Here is an 18,010-nt window from a genome sequence, read left to right as displayed (position 1 = left end):
GAAGTGGAATATGCAGGTTGCCTAGGTTCGCAAGACCTTTTCTATTTTCGTGTCGCCCTGCAGCGGGGCGTCGGTCGGCCTGCAGGACAGTATGGGTGGAGGGCGCCTTTGTTGTCGCTCAGCTGCTCCAGTCTGAGAAGACGCTCAGGCGTCTCAAATACTGTGGTCAAGAGTCTGAAGGAGTCGCACGAAGGGGTGGCGACGGTCCGAAGGGATGGAGGGGGAGAGCAGATATATAGGGCCAGTCAGTTGCCTCGTGTGAGCACATATATCTGTACACTCACAGCTATAGCTGGTATGATGAGTATCGGCATATCATAAATCACGAATATGTTCATGTGCAATTTCCCGCGCTCTACATCGAGCAGACGCTTTACTCAAATGTGAGGTGGATTTAATTCAACGCAGGACACCCCGCACGTACGCGATCGCACCTCGCGGTGACAGTTGATTCGAATAATGTGCAACTCAAGACTAATTCAATCAACGCCAAGCAAGGCACAGCAGATTGATTGCTTTGCTGGCGGGTTGTGTCGCGATGGTGGATGACGGCCGGCATGAAAGCAGCAGGTGGAGATAGATGGACCTCGTGCGCGTGCATGACAGCTCCGTGGCGCACCCATGCACAGCGCAGAGAAGTCACACTAAGAAGTCTCGAATGCTCGGCAGTCGCGCAAGACCGGAAGCAACGTTATGATATGCAACCGATTCAAAAATTAACGTGAGTGGACGCCGCTGCTGCTGATTCCTTCAGCAGAGCACCACCTCATCGTCCAAGCCGGCTGCTCAAGAAAGAGCAAGGTCAAATTAAGGCAAGCACACGGCCCGCCACACGAGACTGCACGGCCGACCGCACGATTACGAGCGGAGTTTCACAAGTCGTCGGGAGTCCGCGTGGCCGGCCGTCCATGCAGGGTTCGTTGCTTCGATTCAATTCTCGAATCAAATCACGATTAATTCTTGGTTGTGATTCACGACTCGTGACTCTTCTGACCACAATGCGGCTTATCGATGCTGCTGCTTGGGCTGCTGCTTGGCATGGCCAAGCATGCGGTTGACTATGATCGAATCGTGAATCACGAGTAAGCATGGTGGAGGATCTGCGAGGCTAAGCAGCAGCTACCATCTCCTCCCTTGACGCTTGACTGAGAGGGCGTGGAGAATGAGTCGGACATGCCCGTCCTCCTCTTCCTGCATGCCTGCCCAGTATTTGCTCGGCGATTGACGACCCGTGGGCACCTGGGCGTGCCAAGCATCGTGATCTGAATCACAATGTACTGTACTAGTAGTAGTACTACTATTTGTAGCGGGCAAGACGACCGAGCTCAAATCAAGAATCTGATCCACCGCGCGTATGCGTCCGGGGACCTCCGCGCGACACGCGTCTTCGCCGGCTGACCATCCACCCATGCAAGCATCAGCACTCACGACTCGAAAGCAGCAAAGGGATGCGGAGGCTCGTTGGCGCCATGCAGGCAACTCACAGCTTCGCCGGCGCCGCTCATCGCTATCCAAGCAGCGCGGGTGCTCGAGCCAGCAGCTGCCTCCATCGCCGCGCGCGCTACTGAGCTGCAAGGAACCGCCAAGAACCTGTCCCTCATCGGGCTCGGCACGGAGCTGTGCTGTGGAAATGCATACCGTACTGAGCCAGAAGACTTGTGCGAGTATAGGTGTAGCTGTGCAGCTATAGCTCCTCCTTCTTGCTCGTGCCATAATGCGACCCCACTCTTGATTTCTTTCCTCTGTCGCCAAGAGTACAAGCAGCTCTGCACGGTCGATCGTACACGGATCAGCCCATAATCAAAGTGGCCCCTCAGATCGTGTAAGGACCTCGACACACTTTGCTCGCGCACGCGTACACCGCAGCGGCTTGGCAAGCGATACTCGTGTCTGTACGCACACACATCAGAAGCCAAACGAAACGAGATGTCGATGGCGAGAAGGCAAAAAAGGGAGGTGTTTGATTGTGATTGTGATTGCTCCTGAACGGTCAGATGACGGGAAAGCTGTTTGGACTGCAAATTACAATCTGGGGACTTTGGATACTACGCCAACAATGCCTTTTCGCTGACCGCTCGATCTCTGCGCGCGCCCTGACTGCGCATGGCCTGTTTGGTCGGAAGGGCAGAGACGACGCGTCTTGCGTCTTTGTGGTGGCCGCCGGTACCAGCTGGTGCGACATCGACAAGGTGACCCGTGGGCGGGATCACATCGCGCTTAGACTTCGAAGCTTGGCGCTTCTTTTCCAGCAGCTCGCGTCTGTCGCTAGGCAGAGCCGCATTCGCGGAGGTAGCTGCAGACCGCTTGGGCACGATGAATGAATCGCGAGGTCTTTGAGGTCCTCCTTGCCACCTTCCATTGTTCGGCCCAGTGCGAGAATCGGGCGAAGTCCAGGGGGAGTCGGGCGGTGAGAGGGGCGCCATGAGTCGTGCCGAGGAAATTTTACGCTTCTGAACAGGCACGTGAAGCGTAGCCTTCGCCTCTATGGCACTCTGCGGAGGAGGTGCTGCCACCGCCTGCTCAGCTTGCGACTCTTGAGATGATGGGCTCTTGTGCTCCTTGATGACCGAAAGGCGATTGACCGTCGCAGGATTGGAAAGGATGGGCGCATTGCAATACTCCGAAGGAGCAGTGTTGTTAGAGTAGACTGAGCTTGCAAGACTGCGTGAGCGTGTCACGCCTACTCTGGGACTTTGACCCGCTGTCAGCATCGCAAAATCGAGGATGGTGTGTCGGCGATCTTGAGCTTCTTCGACAGTCGCCGCTTGAGTGGCCTGCTGCGCTTCGGCTTCTTGAGACAGGGCCAAGTGTCTAGCTTGCATCCGTGCGCTCCTACGCTGTTCCTTGCGGTGCAGCTTTTGACGACGGTCTACTTGACGCTTCTCTTCTTCGAGCGCCTCGTTGCTTTGACTCCACGTCTGGGTGCGACTTCTCGAAGAACCTTTTGAGCTCTTCGTCTCCCCTCTTTGCAGCCGGTCGGGTGTGCCAAAGCTGCGGTACGAAGGTGGCAGGATGCTATCGCCTGTTGGCAGCGAGATCATCGGTGTCGCACCGCCCGCAGATGCTTCGAGAGGCCGCTTTGGGGGCGCGTCTGCCAACGAGAGCGATTCGGAGCCAGCTGTGGACGCACCGTCTCCCACGGAGTACATGCCGAGAATGTTCACGAGTTCGTTGACTCCAGCATCGGAGCCATCGCCCTTAACAGGATCCTTTTCCAGCCAGCTTTCGAGCGTCGTCGTGGCGCCAAAGCGCGGCACGATGCTCGGCATGCGAGACAGACCTTGGTCAGAAGAAGCCAGCGTCATTGAAGAACCTTCGGACTGCGTGAGGCTATGAGCACTGTCTCGTCTGCGAGGCATGCGTGGCAGCGCACCTTGGGTCGCCAGTGGAGTCTGCTGTACTAGATCAGCATATCGGCTGACCGTGAGCCATCTAGCCACAGTTGACTCGAGCTTGTGTCGGTTGTTGCTTGCCGGACTGAGCACGTGGCCGAGATCTTTCTGCGACTGCAACAGCTTCAGCTCTGACAAGGTGATGGTCCTTCCGCCTAGCGCTGCTCCAGCTCGAGCCGCGGGCGCAGGAACACTGGGCGCGCTGATGGCAGGCGGAATCACGCACGGGGGTCCTAGGGGAGATGGTCGCTTCGTAGCTGCTGCGAGCGGTGCTACCCTAGCCCATGCGGATCCTAGGCCCGCAAGACCCGGTGTCCTTGGCGTGCTAGAATGCGTCTCTCCGGATGCATCCAACGTCTTGCGCGCTCGAGAAATTATTGCCAGAGTCGCAGCAGAATCTTCGTCGGAGCTGATGTCGCATGGAAAACGAGACTCTCGTTTGCCGACGCGTCGAGCCATCGGCAGCTCGACGTCCTTGGCTCCAATCGTGCCCTCAAAGTCAGAGTCGAGGTCTTGTGATGCGTGCTTCTGTGGTCGTTTGGAGTTCGCATTCTGGTGAACACCGAGCGTCGACAGGACGGTGGAGAGGAGCGTAGCAGAGCGAGTCGCCGGTGGCTGCTGGACCTGCCTCTGACTTTTATCCGGCGGATCTATAAAAGTCTCGTGCAGCTGCGTCGCAGAAGGCAAAAGATCATCGGTAGTGGACTGATGAGGGTTACTGATCCTTTGCTCTTCGTCGCCTCGCAAGACGTCCGGCATGCCAGCTGAGTTGGGCCTGGCAACGAGCAGACGCTCGATGAAGCTGGGTCGACGAGCAGGTGGAAGACTGTGCAAGTCGGCAAATCGGTCTTCTGCGTTTGCACGATCCGACACGTTTGGTGTCCAAGTCATGGCGGCACCAGCTGCGTAGTTGCCGCCGCCGCCGTCGACCATCCCCTGCCAAGTGGCCGGAATATCACTAGGGCTTTGTCGGGAAGCGCTCGGCATTGGTGCATCCCACAATTGATACCCTCGTTCGCCGGACTGCTGGTCGCAAGGCTGATTGCTGGTGGCGATCATCGCACAAGGCGCAGGCCTCTGTAGCTCCGCTACTGCTGCATCGGTAGGCACTACAGGCGCGGCAGCGAACCGTTGGACGTCATCCTTCAAAAGCATAGGCGTCTGGGCGTACTTGGCGGCCCATTGCCGAGCATCGACAGACTTGACATCAAAGCTTTCGGTGCTGCCAGCGGCTGGACTCCACGTCGTCTTGTCGCGGCGCTTCCTCCTCTTGCGCGTGCAAGGCAAGCGCGTCCTGCAGAGCCAAGCAGAGCTTGCCAGCAAGCTTGCAAAGACTACGAGAGCGCCCACCGTGATGAGCAATTGCAGAGGCAAGTTGTGCTTTATGGACACGTGCGGGGCTGCACCCTCAGCATCGCTACTGGCCGTAGAAGCTGCAGCATTCTGGATCAGTGACGCCGGTGCCAGACTTTGTACTGCAGCTGTGGTTGCTGCGGTGATGCTCGGGGAGGATGATGATGACATTGGCGGCAAAAGGAACGAGGAGCTTGATGCTTGGCTCGCAGTCAGAGACAGCGCAGTGGTGCCATCGCTGATTAGAGGCACCGAAGAAGCGCCAGCACTCAGCAGACCCACGTTAGAAGGGTCAGCGCCCTCCAATGATTGTGTTGGCGGCGTTGCGCTTCTGTTCCCCTTGTCCTTGTCCAGCCCATCCACGCTGATTGGTAAATCTTGTCTGCGCAAAAGCCTTTGTGCCGTGGGTGCCGGGTCCATGGCTCGCGCCTTTCCCTTGAGGGATGCGCTCGATACGTGACCAGCGTGGGAGAGCGTGCTCGTTGCCGACACCGACTGAGTGACTGTGAGCATGATCCGCGCGATTCTGGCTGCCGCATGGGATTGGCCTACGCGAGCATAACGCTCAGAGCCACCCGCTCGGCTGCTATCGACCCGAGGCCTGAATTTGCGAGGAGGTCGCAAGCGCGCTTTTTCAGGGAGCACGCTGCTTGTAGAGGCAACTGCGCCCGATGTGCGGTTGTTGGCGACCATTGTACCATGTTGAACTGCACTTCTGCTCGGACCCGCCACTGCGTTCTCGTTCATGATCAAATGTGATAAGAAAAATAGCGAGCCAGCTTCTCCATGCGAACGTCCCTGACGTGGTGCTGGGGATGATGGGGCAGGCTGAGGAGGCGCAGCCCGCCGCTCCTCCAAAGTCTGGAGATGGTTAAATGAAAGAGGGGAGGGGGCAAGATAGAAAATTAAAGGTGGCACCTGGCCTGACTAGAAGGGAAGAGGGTGAAGAGGGGGTTGAAAGGAAGGATGGATGCTGGCAACAGAAGATCACAATGATGGTGCGAATGATCCAACGTCTCGCGAGGAGAGCAACGAGGAGTTGGCGGGGCGTGTGTGGGCGCGCCAGGCTTTCAAGGCTGAGCAAGCAAACGGTCCTGCCGTCCCTCGAGTAACATCAACGGAACATGCAGCTTTGCCTTGCTTTTGTCCACGATCGGGCCAACGATCATTGCGAGCTACAGTGACGGACACGAAGTGCAGTGCAGTGATCTGACGTCGCACGCTTCACCGGCCACACTGCTAGGTCCCTGTGATCCCAATCATTACACCACTTCGGCACCAGGCACTGCCAACGTCTGGGGGACGCTGCGTGCACTTTCGAACGCAGCACGCGCACGAGGGACTGACTGTCCCATTACGAGGTCATCCCTGTTCATCGGTACAGGGTTGTGGAGGCAGAGGTTGGTCGAATGCGGCAAGTGCGATGGCAAGATGAAGATGGAAGTAGAGGTAACGAGATGGACAGGCAGTCACAAGTGGTGGATGCATGCGCTCAACGGCAGCTAGCCTCAAGAAGAGGCTGTTGAGTGTCGCACTCACGACTTGGCTGCAGCTGCAGCGAGTGTTGCTTGTTGGATGTTGAAGACGAGGGCGTGAAATGCAGAAAGAAATCGAGAGTATTCTGCCATCGCCAAGCTGGCTGCATCCGCATGAGCCGGTGAGTGCGCCCGACGCAATCGGGGTGGCGAAGTCTGTGCGTGCATCATGCATCCGCCCCAACAAATAATGCACAACCAGCAGCAAGCAGCATGCATGAGTCCTGCTGACTGAGAGTGGCAACACATATATGCAAGCATGCGCACATCAAGCTGAGTGGCCGATCGAGCGTTATTAGCCTTGCGCTCAAGACGCCGCGTGCGCAAGCGCGCGTGAAATCATCTGAATACTCAATCGCGAAGGCCTTGATCGACGCTCGGCTGGAACTCAAACTTTGACTCACACCACAAATTACTCACAGGCCGGGTGACTGCTGGATTGGAAGCATGACGCGATGTCGATCACTCACTGAGACCAAACAGCCGTCAGACGCGCGTCTGTCTCCCTAGCCGAGCTTAGCGCAGCCACTCGCTCTCTCACGTCTCTGGTACGCGCTGAGCGTTGCCGTGGTCAAAGGCGAGCACATCGCCATCCCGACTTTGTGCTCACCAGTCCACAGACCGTCATCGTCGCACGGAAGCTTTCTCTTTCTTTCCCAATCTGGCATGAGCACACATACAGTCAAAAGTAGTTGGATGTCTGCGGCTTCAGTCAGTGACGTAGGCGGCGAGAGTATGGGGATAATTTGAGCCAGACACGGAAAGCGTGACTGTGCAGGGATCATATCCTACAGTACATCCCGGCATCCCGCGCGGCTTCTTCCCTCACCATGGTATCATGCAATCACGCGTCGTGAATCCAACTTCCGCGCCCCATGTGCAGCAAAAACAGGCAGCACGAGGAGCTTGGTTATTTACGATTTCATACACCGAAGATCGAGCATTCGCGGCGCCAGTCACATTTCGTTGTGGTTGGGTCGAAGGCGGCTGCAACATGGCCGAATGGCCGATGGCCGAGGGGCTCATCTCAAGCCATCTTGCACGCAAGGCTGATGGCTCCTCCACGCAGCAGCGACGCGATCCGCGCAGGGTCAGAAGCGCGTGGTTGGGGCGGGCGCGTACATCAGCGAGCTTGGCCGGAGAACGAGGTTATGCTGGCCACAATCACGCAGGAGTGAGTGATGGTTGATGCGTGCATGTCGGCGCGCGGAAACCAAACCTCCGCGGGCGCATGCATGCAGTGTGCTCGTAGGGCGTATGAGCAGTCCAAGTCACGAATCACGAATGCCGGCCCGCGTGCGCTGCCCCAAACTTTTTGGACACGGCTGCATGCACCGTTGTGGCGATAACGCGCGTGATCAAGAGCAGTCTTGAGTCTTCTTCCAGCGCGGCTTCCCCAGCATGCAGCACAGCCATGATGAGAGTTCATTCCCATGGTCACGGCTAACGGACTGCGCGCGCGACTCACAGCTCTGTGCTCTGGGCCGCTGAGCTCAGTCAGTCTGTATTGACGTGTGCTCTCCCTGCCTCAGGACGAATTCGGCGCATGATTCCAACTCCAGGCCGAGCCAACGAAGCCAGCGCAGGCGCAATTCCGGCCGCTCCCGGTTTGGCATCAGTAATGCAGACGTGTCACGACAACGGAGCGCGCTGAGCACCCCAGCACACATCTCTTCCAGGGCTAAAGGCGCCCAATCTCGAGCTCGGCATTTGCCAAGTTGGAGGCTATACAGTCAGAGTAGCGTAGTACTTGGTCATGAGATGCTGACAGGAAACGCTAAGTCTAGAGCTAAACGAATGCATGTGCAAATCTACACGTCGAACGGTCGGCCAGGCCTCGACCTCGCGGTTTCTGCGCTCCAAGGGCAGCTCCGATTTGGCGCATGGTTGTCCAAAGTTCGAATATCGGCCTCATTCCCCGGACTGCACCTCTCGACCGCACAGCAACAGACACACGACGTTTGTGTTGGCTCGAGGCGCAGCTCGACCGGCTAACGGGAATCAGCTTTCACCTCAAAGCCGGGGTGGCGTGCAGCAATTGGCTCCAACTCGGCTCATCAGTCACAGCATACATAAACCTCGCTGTGTCCTATCCGTACTTCTTTCAATCCCGCACCGTGCTACTCCATCACACGCCATCCACAACATCACTGTACCTCCTCAGGTTTGGCAACACTATTCATAGTCGCATCGTACCTGTACCGTCAAGCATGACATCTGAGATCAGACAGCGAGCGGGCTTCGAGCCCATCGCACCTGGTCTCCGCACTCCACCAGCAGATCAGCTTTCCCCGCCACAATCCGAAGATGAGGAAGTCGACGTTGCTGTCCCATCTCGAGGTGGCAAGAAGGCGGCGACGAACAAGCTTCACCCTGACGATGACATTCCTGACGACTACGTTACCCGCACACTGGAACGCGAGCCAGCGTTGCCACCTATCCAGTGGAAGAACCTCTTGAGCGAGATTCAATGGGTCTCCGCCATCGTCCTCACCACCACTCCTTTGCTCGCAGTCTACGGTCTCTGCACCACAAAGATGACCTGGCCCACTGCCATCTGGTCGTTGATCTACTACTTCTGGACAGGTCTTGGCATCACTGCTGGTTACCACAGATTGTGGGCACACCGATCTTACAACGCCTCAAAGCCGTTGCAGTACATTCTCGCGCTTTGGGGCAGCGGTGCCGTCCAAGGCTCCATTCACTGGTGGGCTCGCGGCCACCGCGCTCACCACAGATACACGGACACCGACCTTGATCCTTACGGCGCTCACTTCGGTTTGCTTTGGTCTCACCTCGGATGGATGATCGTCAAGCCCCGCCGCAAGCCTGGTGTGGCAGACATCAGTGACCTGCGCCGCAATTCGGTCATCAAGTTCCAGCACAAATTCTACTTGCCCCTCATTTTCATCATGGGCTTTGGCTTTCCCACCGTGGTCGCTGGCCTGGGTTGGGGAGATTGGCGCGGTGGTTTCTTCTACGCAGGCGTCGCTCGTCTCGTGTTTGTTCACCACTCCACCTTTTGTGTCAACTCTCTCGCCCACTACCTCGGCGAGGCTACCTTCGACAACAAGATGACTCCTCGCGACCACTTCATCACCGCTTTGGTCACCGTTGGTGAAGGTTACCACAACTTCCACCATCAATTCCCAATGGACTATCGCAACGCAGTGCAATGGTACCAGTACGACCCCACGAAGTGGTTCATTAGCGCCATGCAAGCCGTTGGTCTCGCCAGCCATCTCAAGGTGTTCCCCGACAACGAAGTGCGCAAGGGACGTGTGGCTATGCAATTGCAGAAGCTTCACGCTGAGCAAGCCGCTCTCACTTGGCCCAAGCACAGCAACAATCTGCCCGTCATTTCGTGGGACGACTACCAGGAGGAGGCTAAGACGCGTCCTTTGATGGTCATCCACGGATTCATCCACGACGTGTCTGCATTCATTGCGGAGCACCCTGGTGGAGAGCACCTGCTCAAGGCCAAGATTGGCAAAGACGCAACCACCGCATTCAACGGAGGTATCTACGACCACAGCAACGCAGCGCACAATCTGCTCGCTGGCATGCGCGTTGGCGTTTTGGACGGTGGCTACCGATTGGCCAGCGACGAGCTGGCGGAAGCCGAGAGGCTGCGCACTGCTGCCAACGAGGCGGTGGACAAGGCTGTTCCCGAGAACGCCAGACCTCCCAAGGCTCAATTCTCTGCACCTCAAGACGAGCTCGACTTGAGAGGAGTTGACGCGCGCGCTACCAAGTACACCACACCGGGAGAGACGTATCTGATCCGTCAAGTTGGCGAGCTGAAGGCCAACGTGCGCGACCATCAGGGACGCGTCGGAAAGTGGTGATGCGCTCCCGTCATGCGAAGGCATTCATTGCCTTGGATCACGCATCCTCGGCTCATCATATACACACTTCACCTTGATCACGCCACCGTCCCCTTCAATTTTCACGCTTTCGTCCCGAAAAATTGACTCACTTTGTCAGACGCACATACCAGCATCGTCACGAGAATAAATGAAGCCCCTGTTCACGAGAATTTGCTTGGATGCAAGCAGTCTGATGAATTCTTTGAATAGGTGGGTCATATGGGTATGGTCGATTTCACCACATGAACCTTTGCCAGCCCTGTCCGGAAGGCCACTTGAAAGGTCTGTGAAGGAAGAGGTACATGGTGACGATGTTGAGCACCGCGAACCACGCGAGTTCGAGCAGCAAGCCCCAAACCGGACGGGATTCCTCATCTCTTGCTCTTGGCGCTTCTCGGATTTCTCGCTCCTCTCCTTCCCCTTGTCTGGGACTTGTCGACCGACATTGCGTTTGCGAAGATCTTGATCTTGGCGGGCCGCTAGGAATGTGAAGTCGCATGAGCAGGTAAGGAACCAGAAAGTATCTCGGCTCGATAAGAGGTGAGGGAATGAGCGTGAGAGCTGTGCTTGCGCACAGGCCCAAGATCCAAAGATCGGATTGCGTTCGACCTGCAAGCATGATGTAGCATTGGACCGTGAGCGCAAGTCGAGCGATTCGCTTCGGCCAACTGTTCCGGCTGGACAAGTGCAGTCGACATACGTACTCAAAGCGTCGATCCAGCATCTTGCCGAGACGACGTAGAAAGGCACTAGAGCGTACCGACTCCACGTAGTCCTATTGATGATTCTTCGCCAGACGTAGAAAGAGTAGTGCCTGTTGTCCGCTAGCAGAAAGGGATGCGCTAGCGTTCCATACTTGATCGCTGCAGTGGCCAGGCCGCACAGAACGACCGTGATCAAGACTTGGCGCGCATTTCCGGCAAGAGTCCGTACTGTGTGATGAACGAGAGCGATGGGTCCACCGGCTTGCGAGAGCATAGCAGGCCAGCCAAAGAATAAGCTGAAAGCTAAGAAGTAAGGGAGCTGGGCAAAATGCAGCGTGGCAATGTGGTTGGACTTGTCGCCTAGCACGATGCTCAAATCGTTCCATAGCAGAAAAGCTGCGAAGAGCATAAAGATGGGAATGTACGGAGCGACAATGCGGAGAGCTAGCTGTCGATCGGGTCCGCCCACGAGCCGCAGGAGCGAGTAGAAAGTTTGAGACGTGGAGTGCCCAACGTTCGAATCGACTTGCGCAAGACGAAGAACGGACGTCGCCATGATGAACATGAGCCAGATGACGTTTGTCTGGCGAAACAACAGCGAGACGAAGCCGAGCTGTATGCACCTCCGCGAGGGGCGCTGGAGAGTCAGAAGGGTGATGAAGGTTCACTTGGCCAGTCGACTCACCCAGGCGGCTAGAACATGTCGCGATGATAGGGCAGCCCGGGCAGAAGCCAGCACGAAGCAGACACCTCCTATATCCGTGTAGTACAGGAAGCCAAAGAACCAAAGAGGAGGCAAGAATGCGATCACGTGCCCCTCGTACACCCTCCACGTCGACAGGGTATAGAGCCACTCTGAAAGCCTGCTGGCCTCGAGCACTTCCTGAAGCGTCAACTTGCCGCTCCGGCCTCCACGTGGGTGCTGAGCAGGAGCAGGTCGGGGCACGGCACCATGCGAAGCGGGATGCCTCCTGTCCGGCTCTTGCTCGCTGGAGACTCCAACGGCTCCAGGTGTGATCTCGAGAGGAGCTCGAGTAGCCGCCTCGTCGAGCATAGCGTGTCTCGTGTAAGCCGGAGGAAGCTGGCTTTTGTCCTTCATGATCTGAGCTCTGAGGCTGTGCAATAGGTGAGGAAGCAAGAGCAGCAAGACCAAATTTGTGCCTCGAAGGAAGGAGACGTCGGTGCATGCCGAGTGGCCAGTCAGCCAGCCTGGTAGAATCCTGTAGAGCAGCAACGACAGAATGTAGAGCCCTGGAGGCGTTGTCAATTTGGGGTCGTAGGTCTTGTAATCGCCATCGCAGTATCTGGCAGCTTGAGGGGCATGAAAGATCTCATCCTGGAACGAGGACCATAGGTCAGAAGGTGCGCTAGAGCTGTTGGGTTCGTGTGCATGACTCACGAGATACGCGTGTGGTACAGTGCGATTGACATGCTCCCCTACGCCGACGCACACGAGCGCAAAGGCAAGCCCCACGGCTTGTCGTCGCCCAACTGTCCTCGCCACGGAGGACATTGTGTGCAGGCGGGCGTCCTCAGGAGCTTGCTGGCAGGCGCTGCACCTTTGTACTGGCCTGATCTCACAGCTGCATGTGTCTTCGATGCGGGGCAAGCGAGCGATCGACACTTTTCTCTGAGCTCGATGATTCCCATGCGACAGCTTTGCGACTTGACGGGACGTGTTCTTGTGCGACACGCTCGATCGTCGTGACACCCGTCCAAAGTCTCGCGGACTCTTGCGTCTTCGAATGCTGACAATTCTTGATTCTTGATTGTGATGCTCGGATGATGGCGAGCATTCGTGATTCTTGATTTGATTCTACCAATCCATACGTTTCGCCCGCGGCCTCCATATACAAGGCCTGCGAAGTTCCCAAATTATACTTGCCAAAGTCAAGATTCTGATTCAAGCAAGTTGCGAGTCACGAGTTGGGTGGAGGGGACACGGAGGTAGTCACGTGATAGTGCAACGACGCTTCCACTCAAGACTCTTCTATATAGACTCGTGACTCTTGACTCTATAGACTCTTGACTTGACATGGCTGCGCGGCTGACTCGTGACTCGTGACTGCTGCATGACTGCTCAACTCTCGACCGGATACTCACAGCAGCGCATGCACAGCTACAGCAGCGGCGCAGCCATGCACCATTCCGTGCTTTCGTGCTACTTCAGCCTCGCTGTAACTCAACACTCCAAAATCCAAGCGCGTGTATGCTGCCACCTTCCTCCACAGCGTCAGATTGCACTCGCCCGATTCACGATCTCGTAATCTTGCAAAAGGTTTCGTACGTTGAGATCTCTCTCTACTCAGTCATCTCAACGGCTCGAAAGACTTTCATCCTTCTCATCTTTGGGCCTCGGAAGAAGTCAGCCCGGGCGCGTCGCTTCGCAGCATTCAGGCACCATCCCGCCAATCCCTCCCAACAAACGTGGCAGCAGAAGCAGTCGACTCTCCTGTTTTTTCTCGGCCTGTCCACACGATATCAGCAACGGCATGTACAATCATCAGCAGAGAGCTCTGGGGTCGGGATCCGGATCCGGATCCGGCTCGTCGAGCGGTGGGTATGGCGGAGGTTACGGTTCGGCTCCCCCGCCTAGAGGAGCTTGGTCATCGTCATCGCACGGAAACAGAGGGAGCGGATCGGCTGCTACTACTGCTGCTGCTCAGATCGGAGCGTGGGCTGATTGGGCAGCGAAGAGCTTGGAAGAACGCATCACTCCTGTCGGAGAGATGATAGGTGAGCCGCAATGACGCAGCCAGCTTTGTCTGATCGGACCTCTCATGGATTTGCGCTCCGAGGGTGCTTTCTGCACCCTGACTCACGCTCGTTGTATGCTCGCTTTGCAACAGAGCGAGCATGCTCTCTGCACAATCGTCAACCCAACCTGGCCCTGAACTTGGAAATCGCAGATTACATCAAGAGCAAGAAGGCGAACACGTGAGACAGGGCTTCTCAGCTGCGTGATCCTAGCGTCACGAACATGACTGATCGCTGTGTAGCATTCCTCTGCACTGATTAACGTGTCGCAGGCCGAGAGACGCCGCGATAGAAGTTGTTGCGAGAATCAATTCCAGACATCCACACGTAGCCATGCTAGGTTTGCATGTAAGTCGTAAATAGCTTCTTTGGCCAGCTAGAATGCTTTGTGCTGAGCTTCACTCTTTGCCGCCGTCTAGCTTCTCGATAATCTTGTCAAAAATTGCGGGTACGCTTTCCACCTCCAAATCAGTACGAAGGAATTCCTGAACGAATTGGTCAAGAGGTTCCCCGAACGACCGCCTATGTTCCTGTCACCTCAGCAGAGCAAGGTGCTCGAGCTGATTCATGAGTGGAAGAATACGATATGCGTCAGCAGTAAGCACAAGGAGGATCTGGTGCACATTAGGGACATGCACCGGTTGCTAGGCTACAAGGGTAAGCGTGGCGCGGACTCGCGCGCTCGAAGACGGTGGGCTGATCGATTCGCCCCACCACCGCACAGGCTATCGTTTTCCCCAGCTAGACTCTAGGGCTGCCAGCGTCATGAATCCCGAGGGCACGCTGCGCTCACCTGAAGAGCTTGAGGAGGAGGATCGGGAAGCACAGGCCGCTGTAAGTTAGCCCGCCGATGCTGTCACGTCAGAGCTCTCACCCTGCGCCTTGCGACTGCTGCAGAAACTCCAAGAGCTTATTCGTCGGGGTACACCAAGAGACTTGGAACAAGCGCAAGAGCTGATGGTGATCATGAGCGGTGCTCAGCCAGAGAGCAAGCCGGACTACAAGAGTCAGACTGGCAAGGAATTGGACAAGGTGCAATCGCGAGCCATTCTGCTGAACGACATGCTCGACAATGCTACGCCAGCGGAGAAGTTCGTCAAGGGCGATGCTTACGATGTGAGTAAAGTCTTGAACACGTGCGTCTCGTTCCCAGGCAGCGCTCTCATTTGTTGAAAAGTCACTTTGTGAACGACACAGCAAATTGCTCATCACCTTCGGAGCGTCCAGCCGAGGTTGCAAAAATGGATCGGAGAAGCAGAGGAGGAGGAGAGCGAGCATATGGGTGAGTGGTATAGCATTCAGCAATAGTAATGTGTAATCTTTACTGATCTCATTTCCTATCTGTCCAGACCGCTTGCTGCTAATCAATGATCTGATCAACCAGATCTGCGATCGCCATCAAGCCTTTGCGCGGGGTGACAGGGAAGCAAAGGTCACGATTGACGCTTCGTGAGTGCGGTTCTTATCCCATACCCGATTTTGCAACCCACTGAACACTCGAGCTTCCATATCCGTAGCATCGATCCGAGGAAAGGTGGCGCGGATGCGGTACCGACTGCCAAGATCTCGGACCTAATCTCCTTTGACGATCCAGAGGAGGCGGGCGGCGCTGCTGCCGGGAGCTCCTCTGCTAGCGGCGCTGGTAACTTGTTGGACGACTTTGCGACGCTCTCATTTGGCAATGCGCCCACTACAAGCGCAAGCATGGCCGCTGCGGCCCCGGGTACGCCATCTGGAGGCAGCACGGTCAAACCGATCACTACGTCTGCGGGCATGCTACCGCCCGACCTGCTCGGTTTGAGCCCAACAGCCACTTCATTTGATGCGCAACCGCAGGCAGCAGCGCAATCTCGGGCTCCTCCTCCCAGCTTCGGAGATTGGGGAGCATTGCAGCTTCCCGTCTCTTCTACCTCTTCCAACGCCGCAGCGGGTCCCAATGGGGCCTCGGGCCTGCCAAAGTCCGGACAGGCAGCTTTGACGCCTAGCAAGCCCGGCACTGGCGCTTTCGCGCCTCCGAACGCGACGTCTGCTTCAACCAAGCCTGCCGATCCTTTTGCGGACTTGGACAGCCTTTTCGGCAAGTAAAAAGACATAGACAAGAGTCGGTCGCGCGGTTGGCTAGAGCTGGCAACGACCTCTAGTATTCTGCGCAATTCGTCCTGCTGGACCACACCCACCTCGTTGGCTCTTCTTTCTATCCTGTGTCGCTTTGTCATTGTCACCCTTCGATGAATATCAGGAGGTCAAGGTCGATCAAGGTTTGACATGTTGCACACCGCAAGCTGTTCGTGCGGTTGCTTTGTTGAATTCAAGATTGTGTGGACGCGCGATACTCTTGACTTGCTCTCGCTTACAGCTCACGTGGCGATGTGCTCGTGCTTCGCATAGGCTTCGACGGCGCGAGGTTCGTTCTGAGTGTGACCTAGGCCGCTTGCAAAATCTCTCGCAGCGAAATGTGAGGCGGTCGCGAATTCGGTTGTGGTGAATTCGTGAGCCAGAAGAGGTCTTGATCTGAAAGCCTCATCACGCTCTGGGTGGGTCTTGTGTAGGAAGGAACCGGCGGTCACGTGACTCGTGTCCGGCCGTAAGATTTTGGAGCATGATATCACCGTCACTTCCCCGCACTCACGAAAAGTAACGGTGGAACGGTATGGGCGACCGAGTATCTCAGATGCCGTATACTTGTTGAACACCATTGCCAGCTCGAATTTAATACAGAGACTACAGCAACCTATCACAGCTAAGCAGCAGGTCTTTTGGTGCGTGAGTGCTTTTGTGGAGATAGGACCCTCGCCTTGTAAGCCTGATCATAGTCTATTTCACAATCTGATCGGTGCTCCTTCGCTGATCCTTCACTTCCGCAGCAGACGTCAACACCTCGGCTAGGAGCACCACGCATAGAAAATACACATTAAGCGAAATGGAAGCAGCAGACACCCGGTCATCGGGACGGGACAGGCTGAAAGCACGCTATACCGACTACATTTGCTGTCTGAATGAGCGTCGCTGGTCAGATTTGGGCGCGTACGTTGACGCGCATGCAGTGCACAATGGTCGACCTTTCGGTCTGAATGGCTATCGAGCAATGCTGGAGGAGAATGTTGCACAAATTCCAGATTTGACCTTCAACGTCACACGGCTGCTCATCGATGAGGAACAAGCCAGCGTAGCGGCGATCATCCATTTCGAATGCACGCCCACTGCAGATATATTCGAGACGAGGATCGACGGACGCAAGATCAGGTTCGAGGAGAATGTCTTTTATCGATTTTCTACGGAGGAGTTGAAGATTGTGGAGGTGAAGAGCATCATCGACATTGCTGCAATTCGGGAACAGGCGCAAGCTTGAAATCGTGAATGTGCTTGCACCATCGCAACGCGTCCAGAACTCTGATGATCGCGCTCACTGAGGACACGCTCTGGCGCAAACCTAGCAAGCATCTCCCGCAGAACGGGCGTTGCCCCACATCACGCGGGCATGACGATGACGGACTGCGGCCGCGTGACAGCATCTACAAGCTACCAAGGGAGTGTACAGCAGACTGTACAGCATCATTCACAGACGTGTACAATCACGAACGCCGTACGGGGTGCATACATCCCCACAGGGAAGTAGGCCCTCGCACATTGACACGCCGTTTCGCGCGGACGCCCACATTCTTGATCGAGTAAAGCTATAGGTATACCAGGCAGCTCTTTGAGTTCTGAGAGTTGGTCAAGCAGCGCACAATGTGATGATGCTGTTCACTCACACCAAGAGGCTTGGATGAGCGAATCAGGACACGCAATTGACTTGACGATTACTCGTGCTTGCACCAATGGATTGCATACCAAGCAGTCGTGAGTATGGTTGCTTTCCTGTCGTGGGTTTCCATAGGTACGTGCCCCTACGGTACGGATTACCCGCGCCTACCGCGTGCATGCCATACTTACGGCTTTCGCAGGGTGAAGGCTCTGCGCTCGTGCGTGCTGCTGGGCCACACTCGGCGCGGCCGCGCGAAGGCTCTTCTGTATAGCTGCGCCGCGAAAACGCAGCATGCGCACGCGCCCATGGCCGTGGCCCAAGAGCACCGACCCGCGTTTCAATAACAACTTAATCGTACATCAGACTGCCTCCTCTAATTGCTGGCCCTCATCCACCCTTGACTGGTCGGAGTGACTTGGGCAAAAGTCAAGGCACGCAGTCGCTGATACAACGTTTGGCCATAGAGACGCGCTGTCCGAGCACTGGCTTGCTTCCGCAGCAAGCGTCACGCGACTGAGCAGGGCTCACCAATCACCAAAACAGGCATTTTCGAACTCCTTTAACAGAAGCCAGTCCCACGAACGCCCAAAGCAACATGGGTTGGAAACGAAGGGAAGACTCGCGACACTGCTGTCAGTGCTTGTGGAGATGGTGC

The 18,010-nt window shown here is 56.2% G+C and overlaps 6 protein-coding genes across 6 annotated transcripts; 3 read left to right on the top strand and 3 right to left on the bottom strand.

Annotated features, from left to right (window-relative positions):
* Nucleotides 1-1,946: 1,946 nt before the first annotated feature.
* Nucleotides 1,947-5,603, bottom strand: IE81DRAFT_44422 (hypothetical protein). The gene is made up of 2 exons (XM_025517350.1): nt 4,420-5,603; nt 1,947-4,194 (listed from the first exon to the last, which is right to left on the bottom strand). Exons 1-2 carry the CDS (start codon nt 5,490-5,492, stop codon nt 2,046-2,048), a joined length of 3,222 nt encoding a protein of 1,073 aa, XP_025371190.1. The 5' UTR covers nt 5,493-5,603; the 3' UTR covers nt 1,947-2,045.
* A 429-nt stretch (nt 5,604-6,032) lies between these two features.
* Nucleotides 6,033-6,558, bottom strand: IE81DRAFT_44407 (hypothetical protein). The gene has a single exon (XM_025517349.1). The coding sequence runs from the start codon at nt 6,453-6,455 to the stop codon at nt 6,108-6,110; it is 348 nt and encodes a 115-aa protein (XP_025371189.1). The 5' UTR covers nt 6,456-6,558; the 3' UTR covers nt 6,033-6,107.
* Nucleotides 6,559-8,490: 1,932 nt separating this feature from the next.
* On the top strand, nt 8,491-10,128 carry IE81DRAFT_287684 (putative stearoyl-CoA desaturase; the record flags this gene model as incomplete). Its single annotated transcript, XM_025511722.1, has 1 exon — nt 8,491-10,128. One exon carries the CDS (start codon nt 8,491-8,493, stop codon nt 10,126-10,128), a length of 1,638 nt encoding a protein of 545 aa, XP_025371188.1.
* Nucleotides 10,129-10,323: 195 nt separating this feature from the next.
* On the bottom strand, nt 10,324-12,684 carry IE81DRAFT_299613 (hypothetical protein). Its single transcript, XM_025512203.1, has 4 exons — nt 12,253-12,684; nt 11,539-12,189; nt 10,854-11,466; nt 10,324-10,758 (listed from the first exon to the last, which is right to left on the bottom strand). Exons 1-4 carry the CDS (start codon nt 12,364-12,366, stop codon nt 10,385-10,387), a joined length of 1,752 nt encoding a protein of 583 aa, XP_025371187.1. The 5' UTR covers nt 12,367-12,684; the 3' UTR covers nt 10,324-10,384.
* Nucleotides 12,685-12,897: 213 nt separating this feature from the next.
* Nucleotides 12,898-15,963, top strand: IE81DRAFT_321679 (VHS-domain-containing protein). Its single transcript, XM_025513424.1, has 9 exons — nt 12,898-13,589; nt 13,703-13,790; nt 13,883-13,958; nt 14,030-14,267; nt 14,335-14,444; nt 14,508-14,726; nt 14,808-14,892; nt 14,960-15,059; nt 15,128-15,963. Exons 1-9 carry the CDS (start codon nt 13,346-13,348, stop codon nt 15,693-15,695), a joined length of 1,728 nt encoding a protein of 575 aa, XP_025371186.1. The 5' UTR covers nt 12,898-13,345; the 3' UTR covers nt 15,696-15,963.
* A 337-nt stretch (nt 15,964-16,300) lies between these two features.
* Nucleotides 16,301-17,390, top strand: IE81DRAFT_365227 (SnoaL-domain-containing protein). The gene is made up of 2 exons (XM_025516919.1): nt 16,301-16,373; nt 16,475-17,390. The coding sequence occupies exon 2, from the start codon at nt 16,531-16,533 to the stop codon at nt 16,957-16,959; it is 429 nt and encodes a 142-aa protein (XP_025371185.1). The 5' UTR covers nt 16,301-16,373; nt 16,475-16,530; the 3' UTR covers nt 16,960-17,390.
* Nucleotides 17,391-18,010: the final 620 nt, after the last annotated feature.

The sequence above is a fragment of the Ceraceosorus guamensis genome (genome assembly GCF_003144195.1).
Source record: "Ceraceosorus guamensis strain MCA 4658 unplaced genomic scaffold IE81scaffold_14, whole genome shotgun sequence".
Classification (NCBI taxonomy): Eukaryota; Fungi; Basidiomycota; class Exobasidiomycetes; order Ceraceosorales; family Ceraceosoraceae; genus Ceraceosorus; species Ceraceosorus guamensis.
This window is presented reverse-complemented; position numbering and strand designations above follow the sequence as displayed.

Excerpts from the sequence above, each read along its gene's own strand:
- IE81DRAFT_44422 (XM_025517350.1), bottom strand. The coding sequence starts at position 5,492 with ATGAACGAGAACGCAGTGGCGGGTCCGAGCAGAAGTGCAGTTCAACAT. Across the intron at positions 4,195-4,419 it reads AGCAATCAGCCTTGCGACCA|CTTCATCGAGCGTCTGCTCG; the intron begins GCAGTCCGGCGA and ends TCGTCGACCCAG.
- IE81DRAFT_44407 (XM_025517349.1), bottom strand. The coding sequence starts at position 6,455 with ATGCATGATGCACGCACAGACTTCGCCACCCCGATTGCGTCGGGCGCA.
- IE81DRAFT_299613 (XM_025512203.1), bottom strand. The coding sequence starts at position 12,366 with ATGTCCTCCGTGGCGAGGACAGTTGGGCGACGACAAGCCGTGGGGCTT. Across the intron at positions 11,467-11,538 it reads GACATGTTCTAGCCGCCTGG|CTCGGCTTCGTCTCGCTGTT; the intron begins GTGAGTCGACTG and ends AGGTGCATACAG. Across the intron at positions 10,759-10,853 it reads ATGCTGGATCGACGCTTTGA|GTCGAACGCAATCCGATCTT; the intron begins GTACGTATGTCG and ends TCATGCTTGCAG.
- IE81DRAFT_321679 (XM_025513424.1), top strand. The coding sequence starts at position 13,346 with ATGTACAATCATCAGCAGAGAGCTCTGGGGTCGGGATCCGGATCCGGA. Across the intron at positions 14,268-14,334 it reads CCGGTTGCTAGGCTACAAGG|GCTATCGTTTTCCCCAGCTA; the intron begins GTAAGCGTGGCG and ends ACCACCGCACAG. Across the intron at positions 15,060-15,127 it reads AAGGTCACGATTGACGCTTC|CATCGATCCGAGGAAAGGTG; the intron begins GTGAGTGCGGTT and ends CCATATCCGTAG.
- IE81DRAFT_365227 (XM_025516919.1), top strand. The coding sequence starts at position 16,531 with ATGGAAGCAGCAGACACCCGGTCATCGGGACGGGACAGGCTGAAAGCA.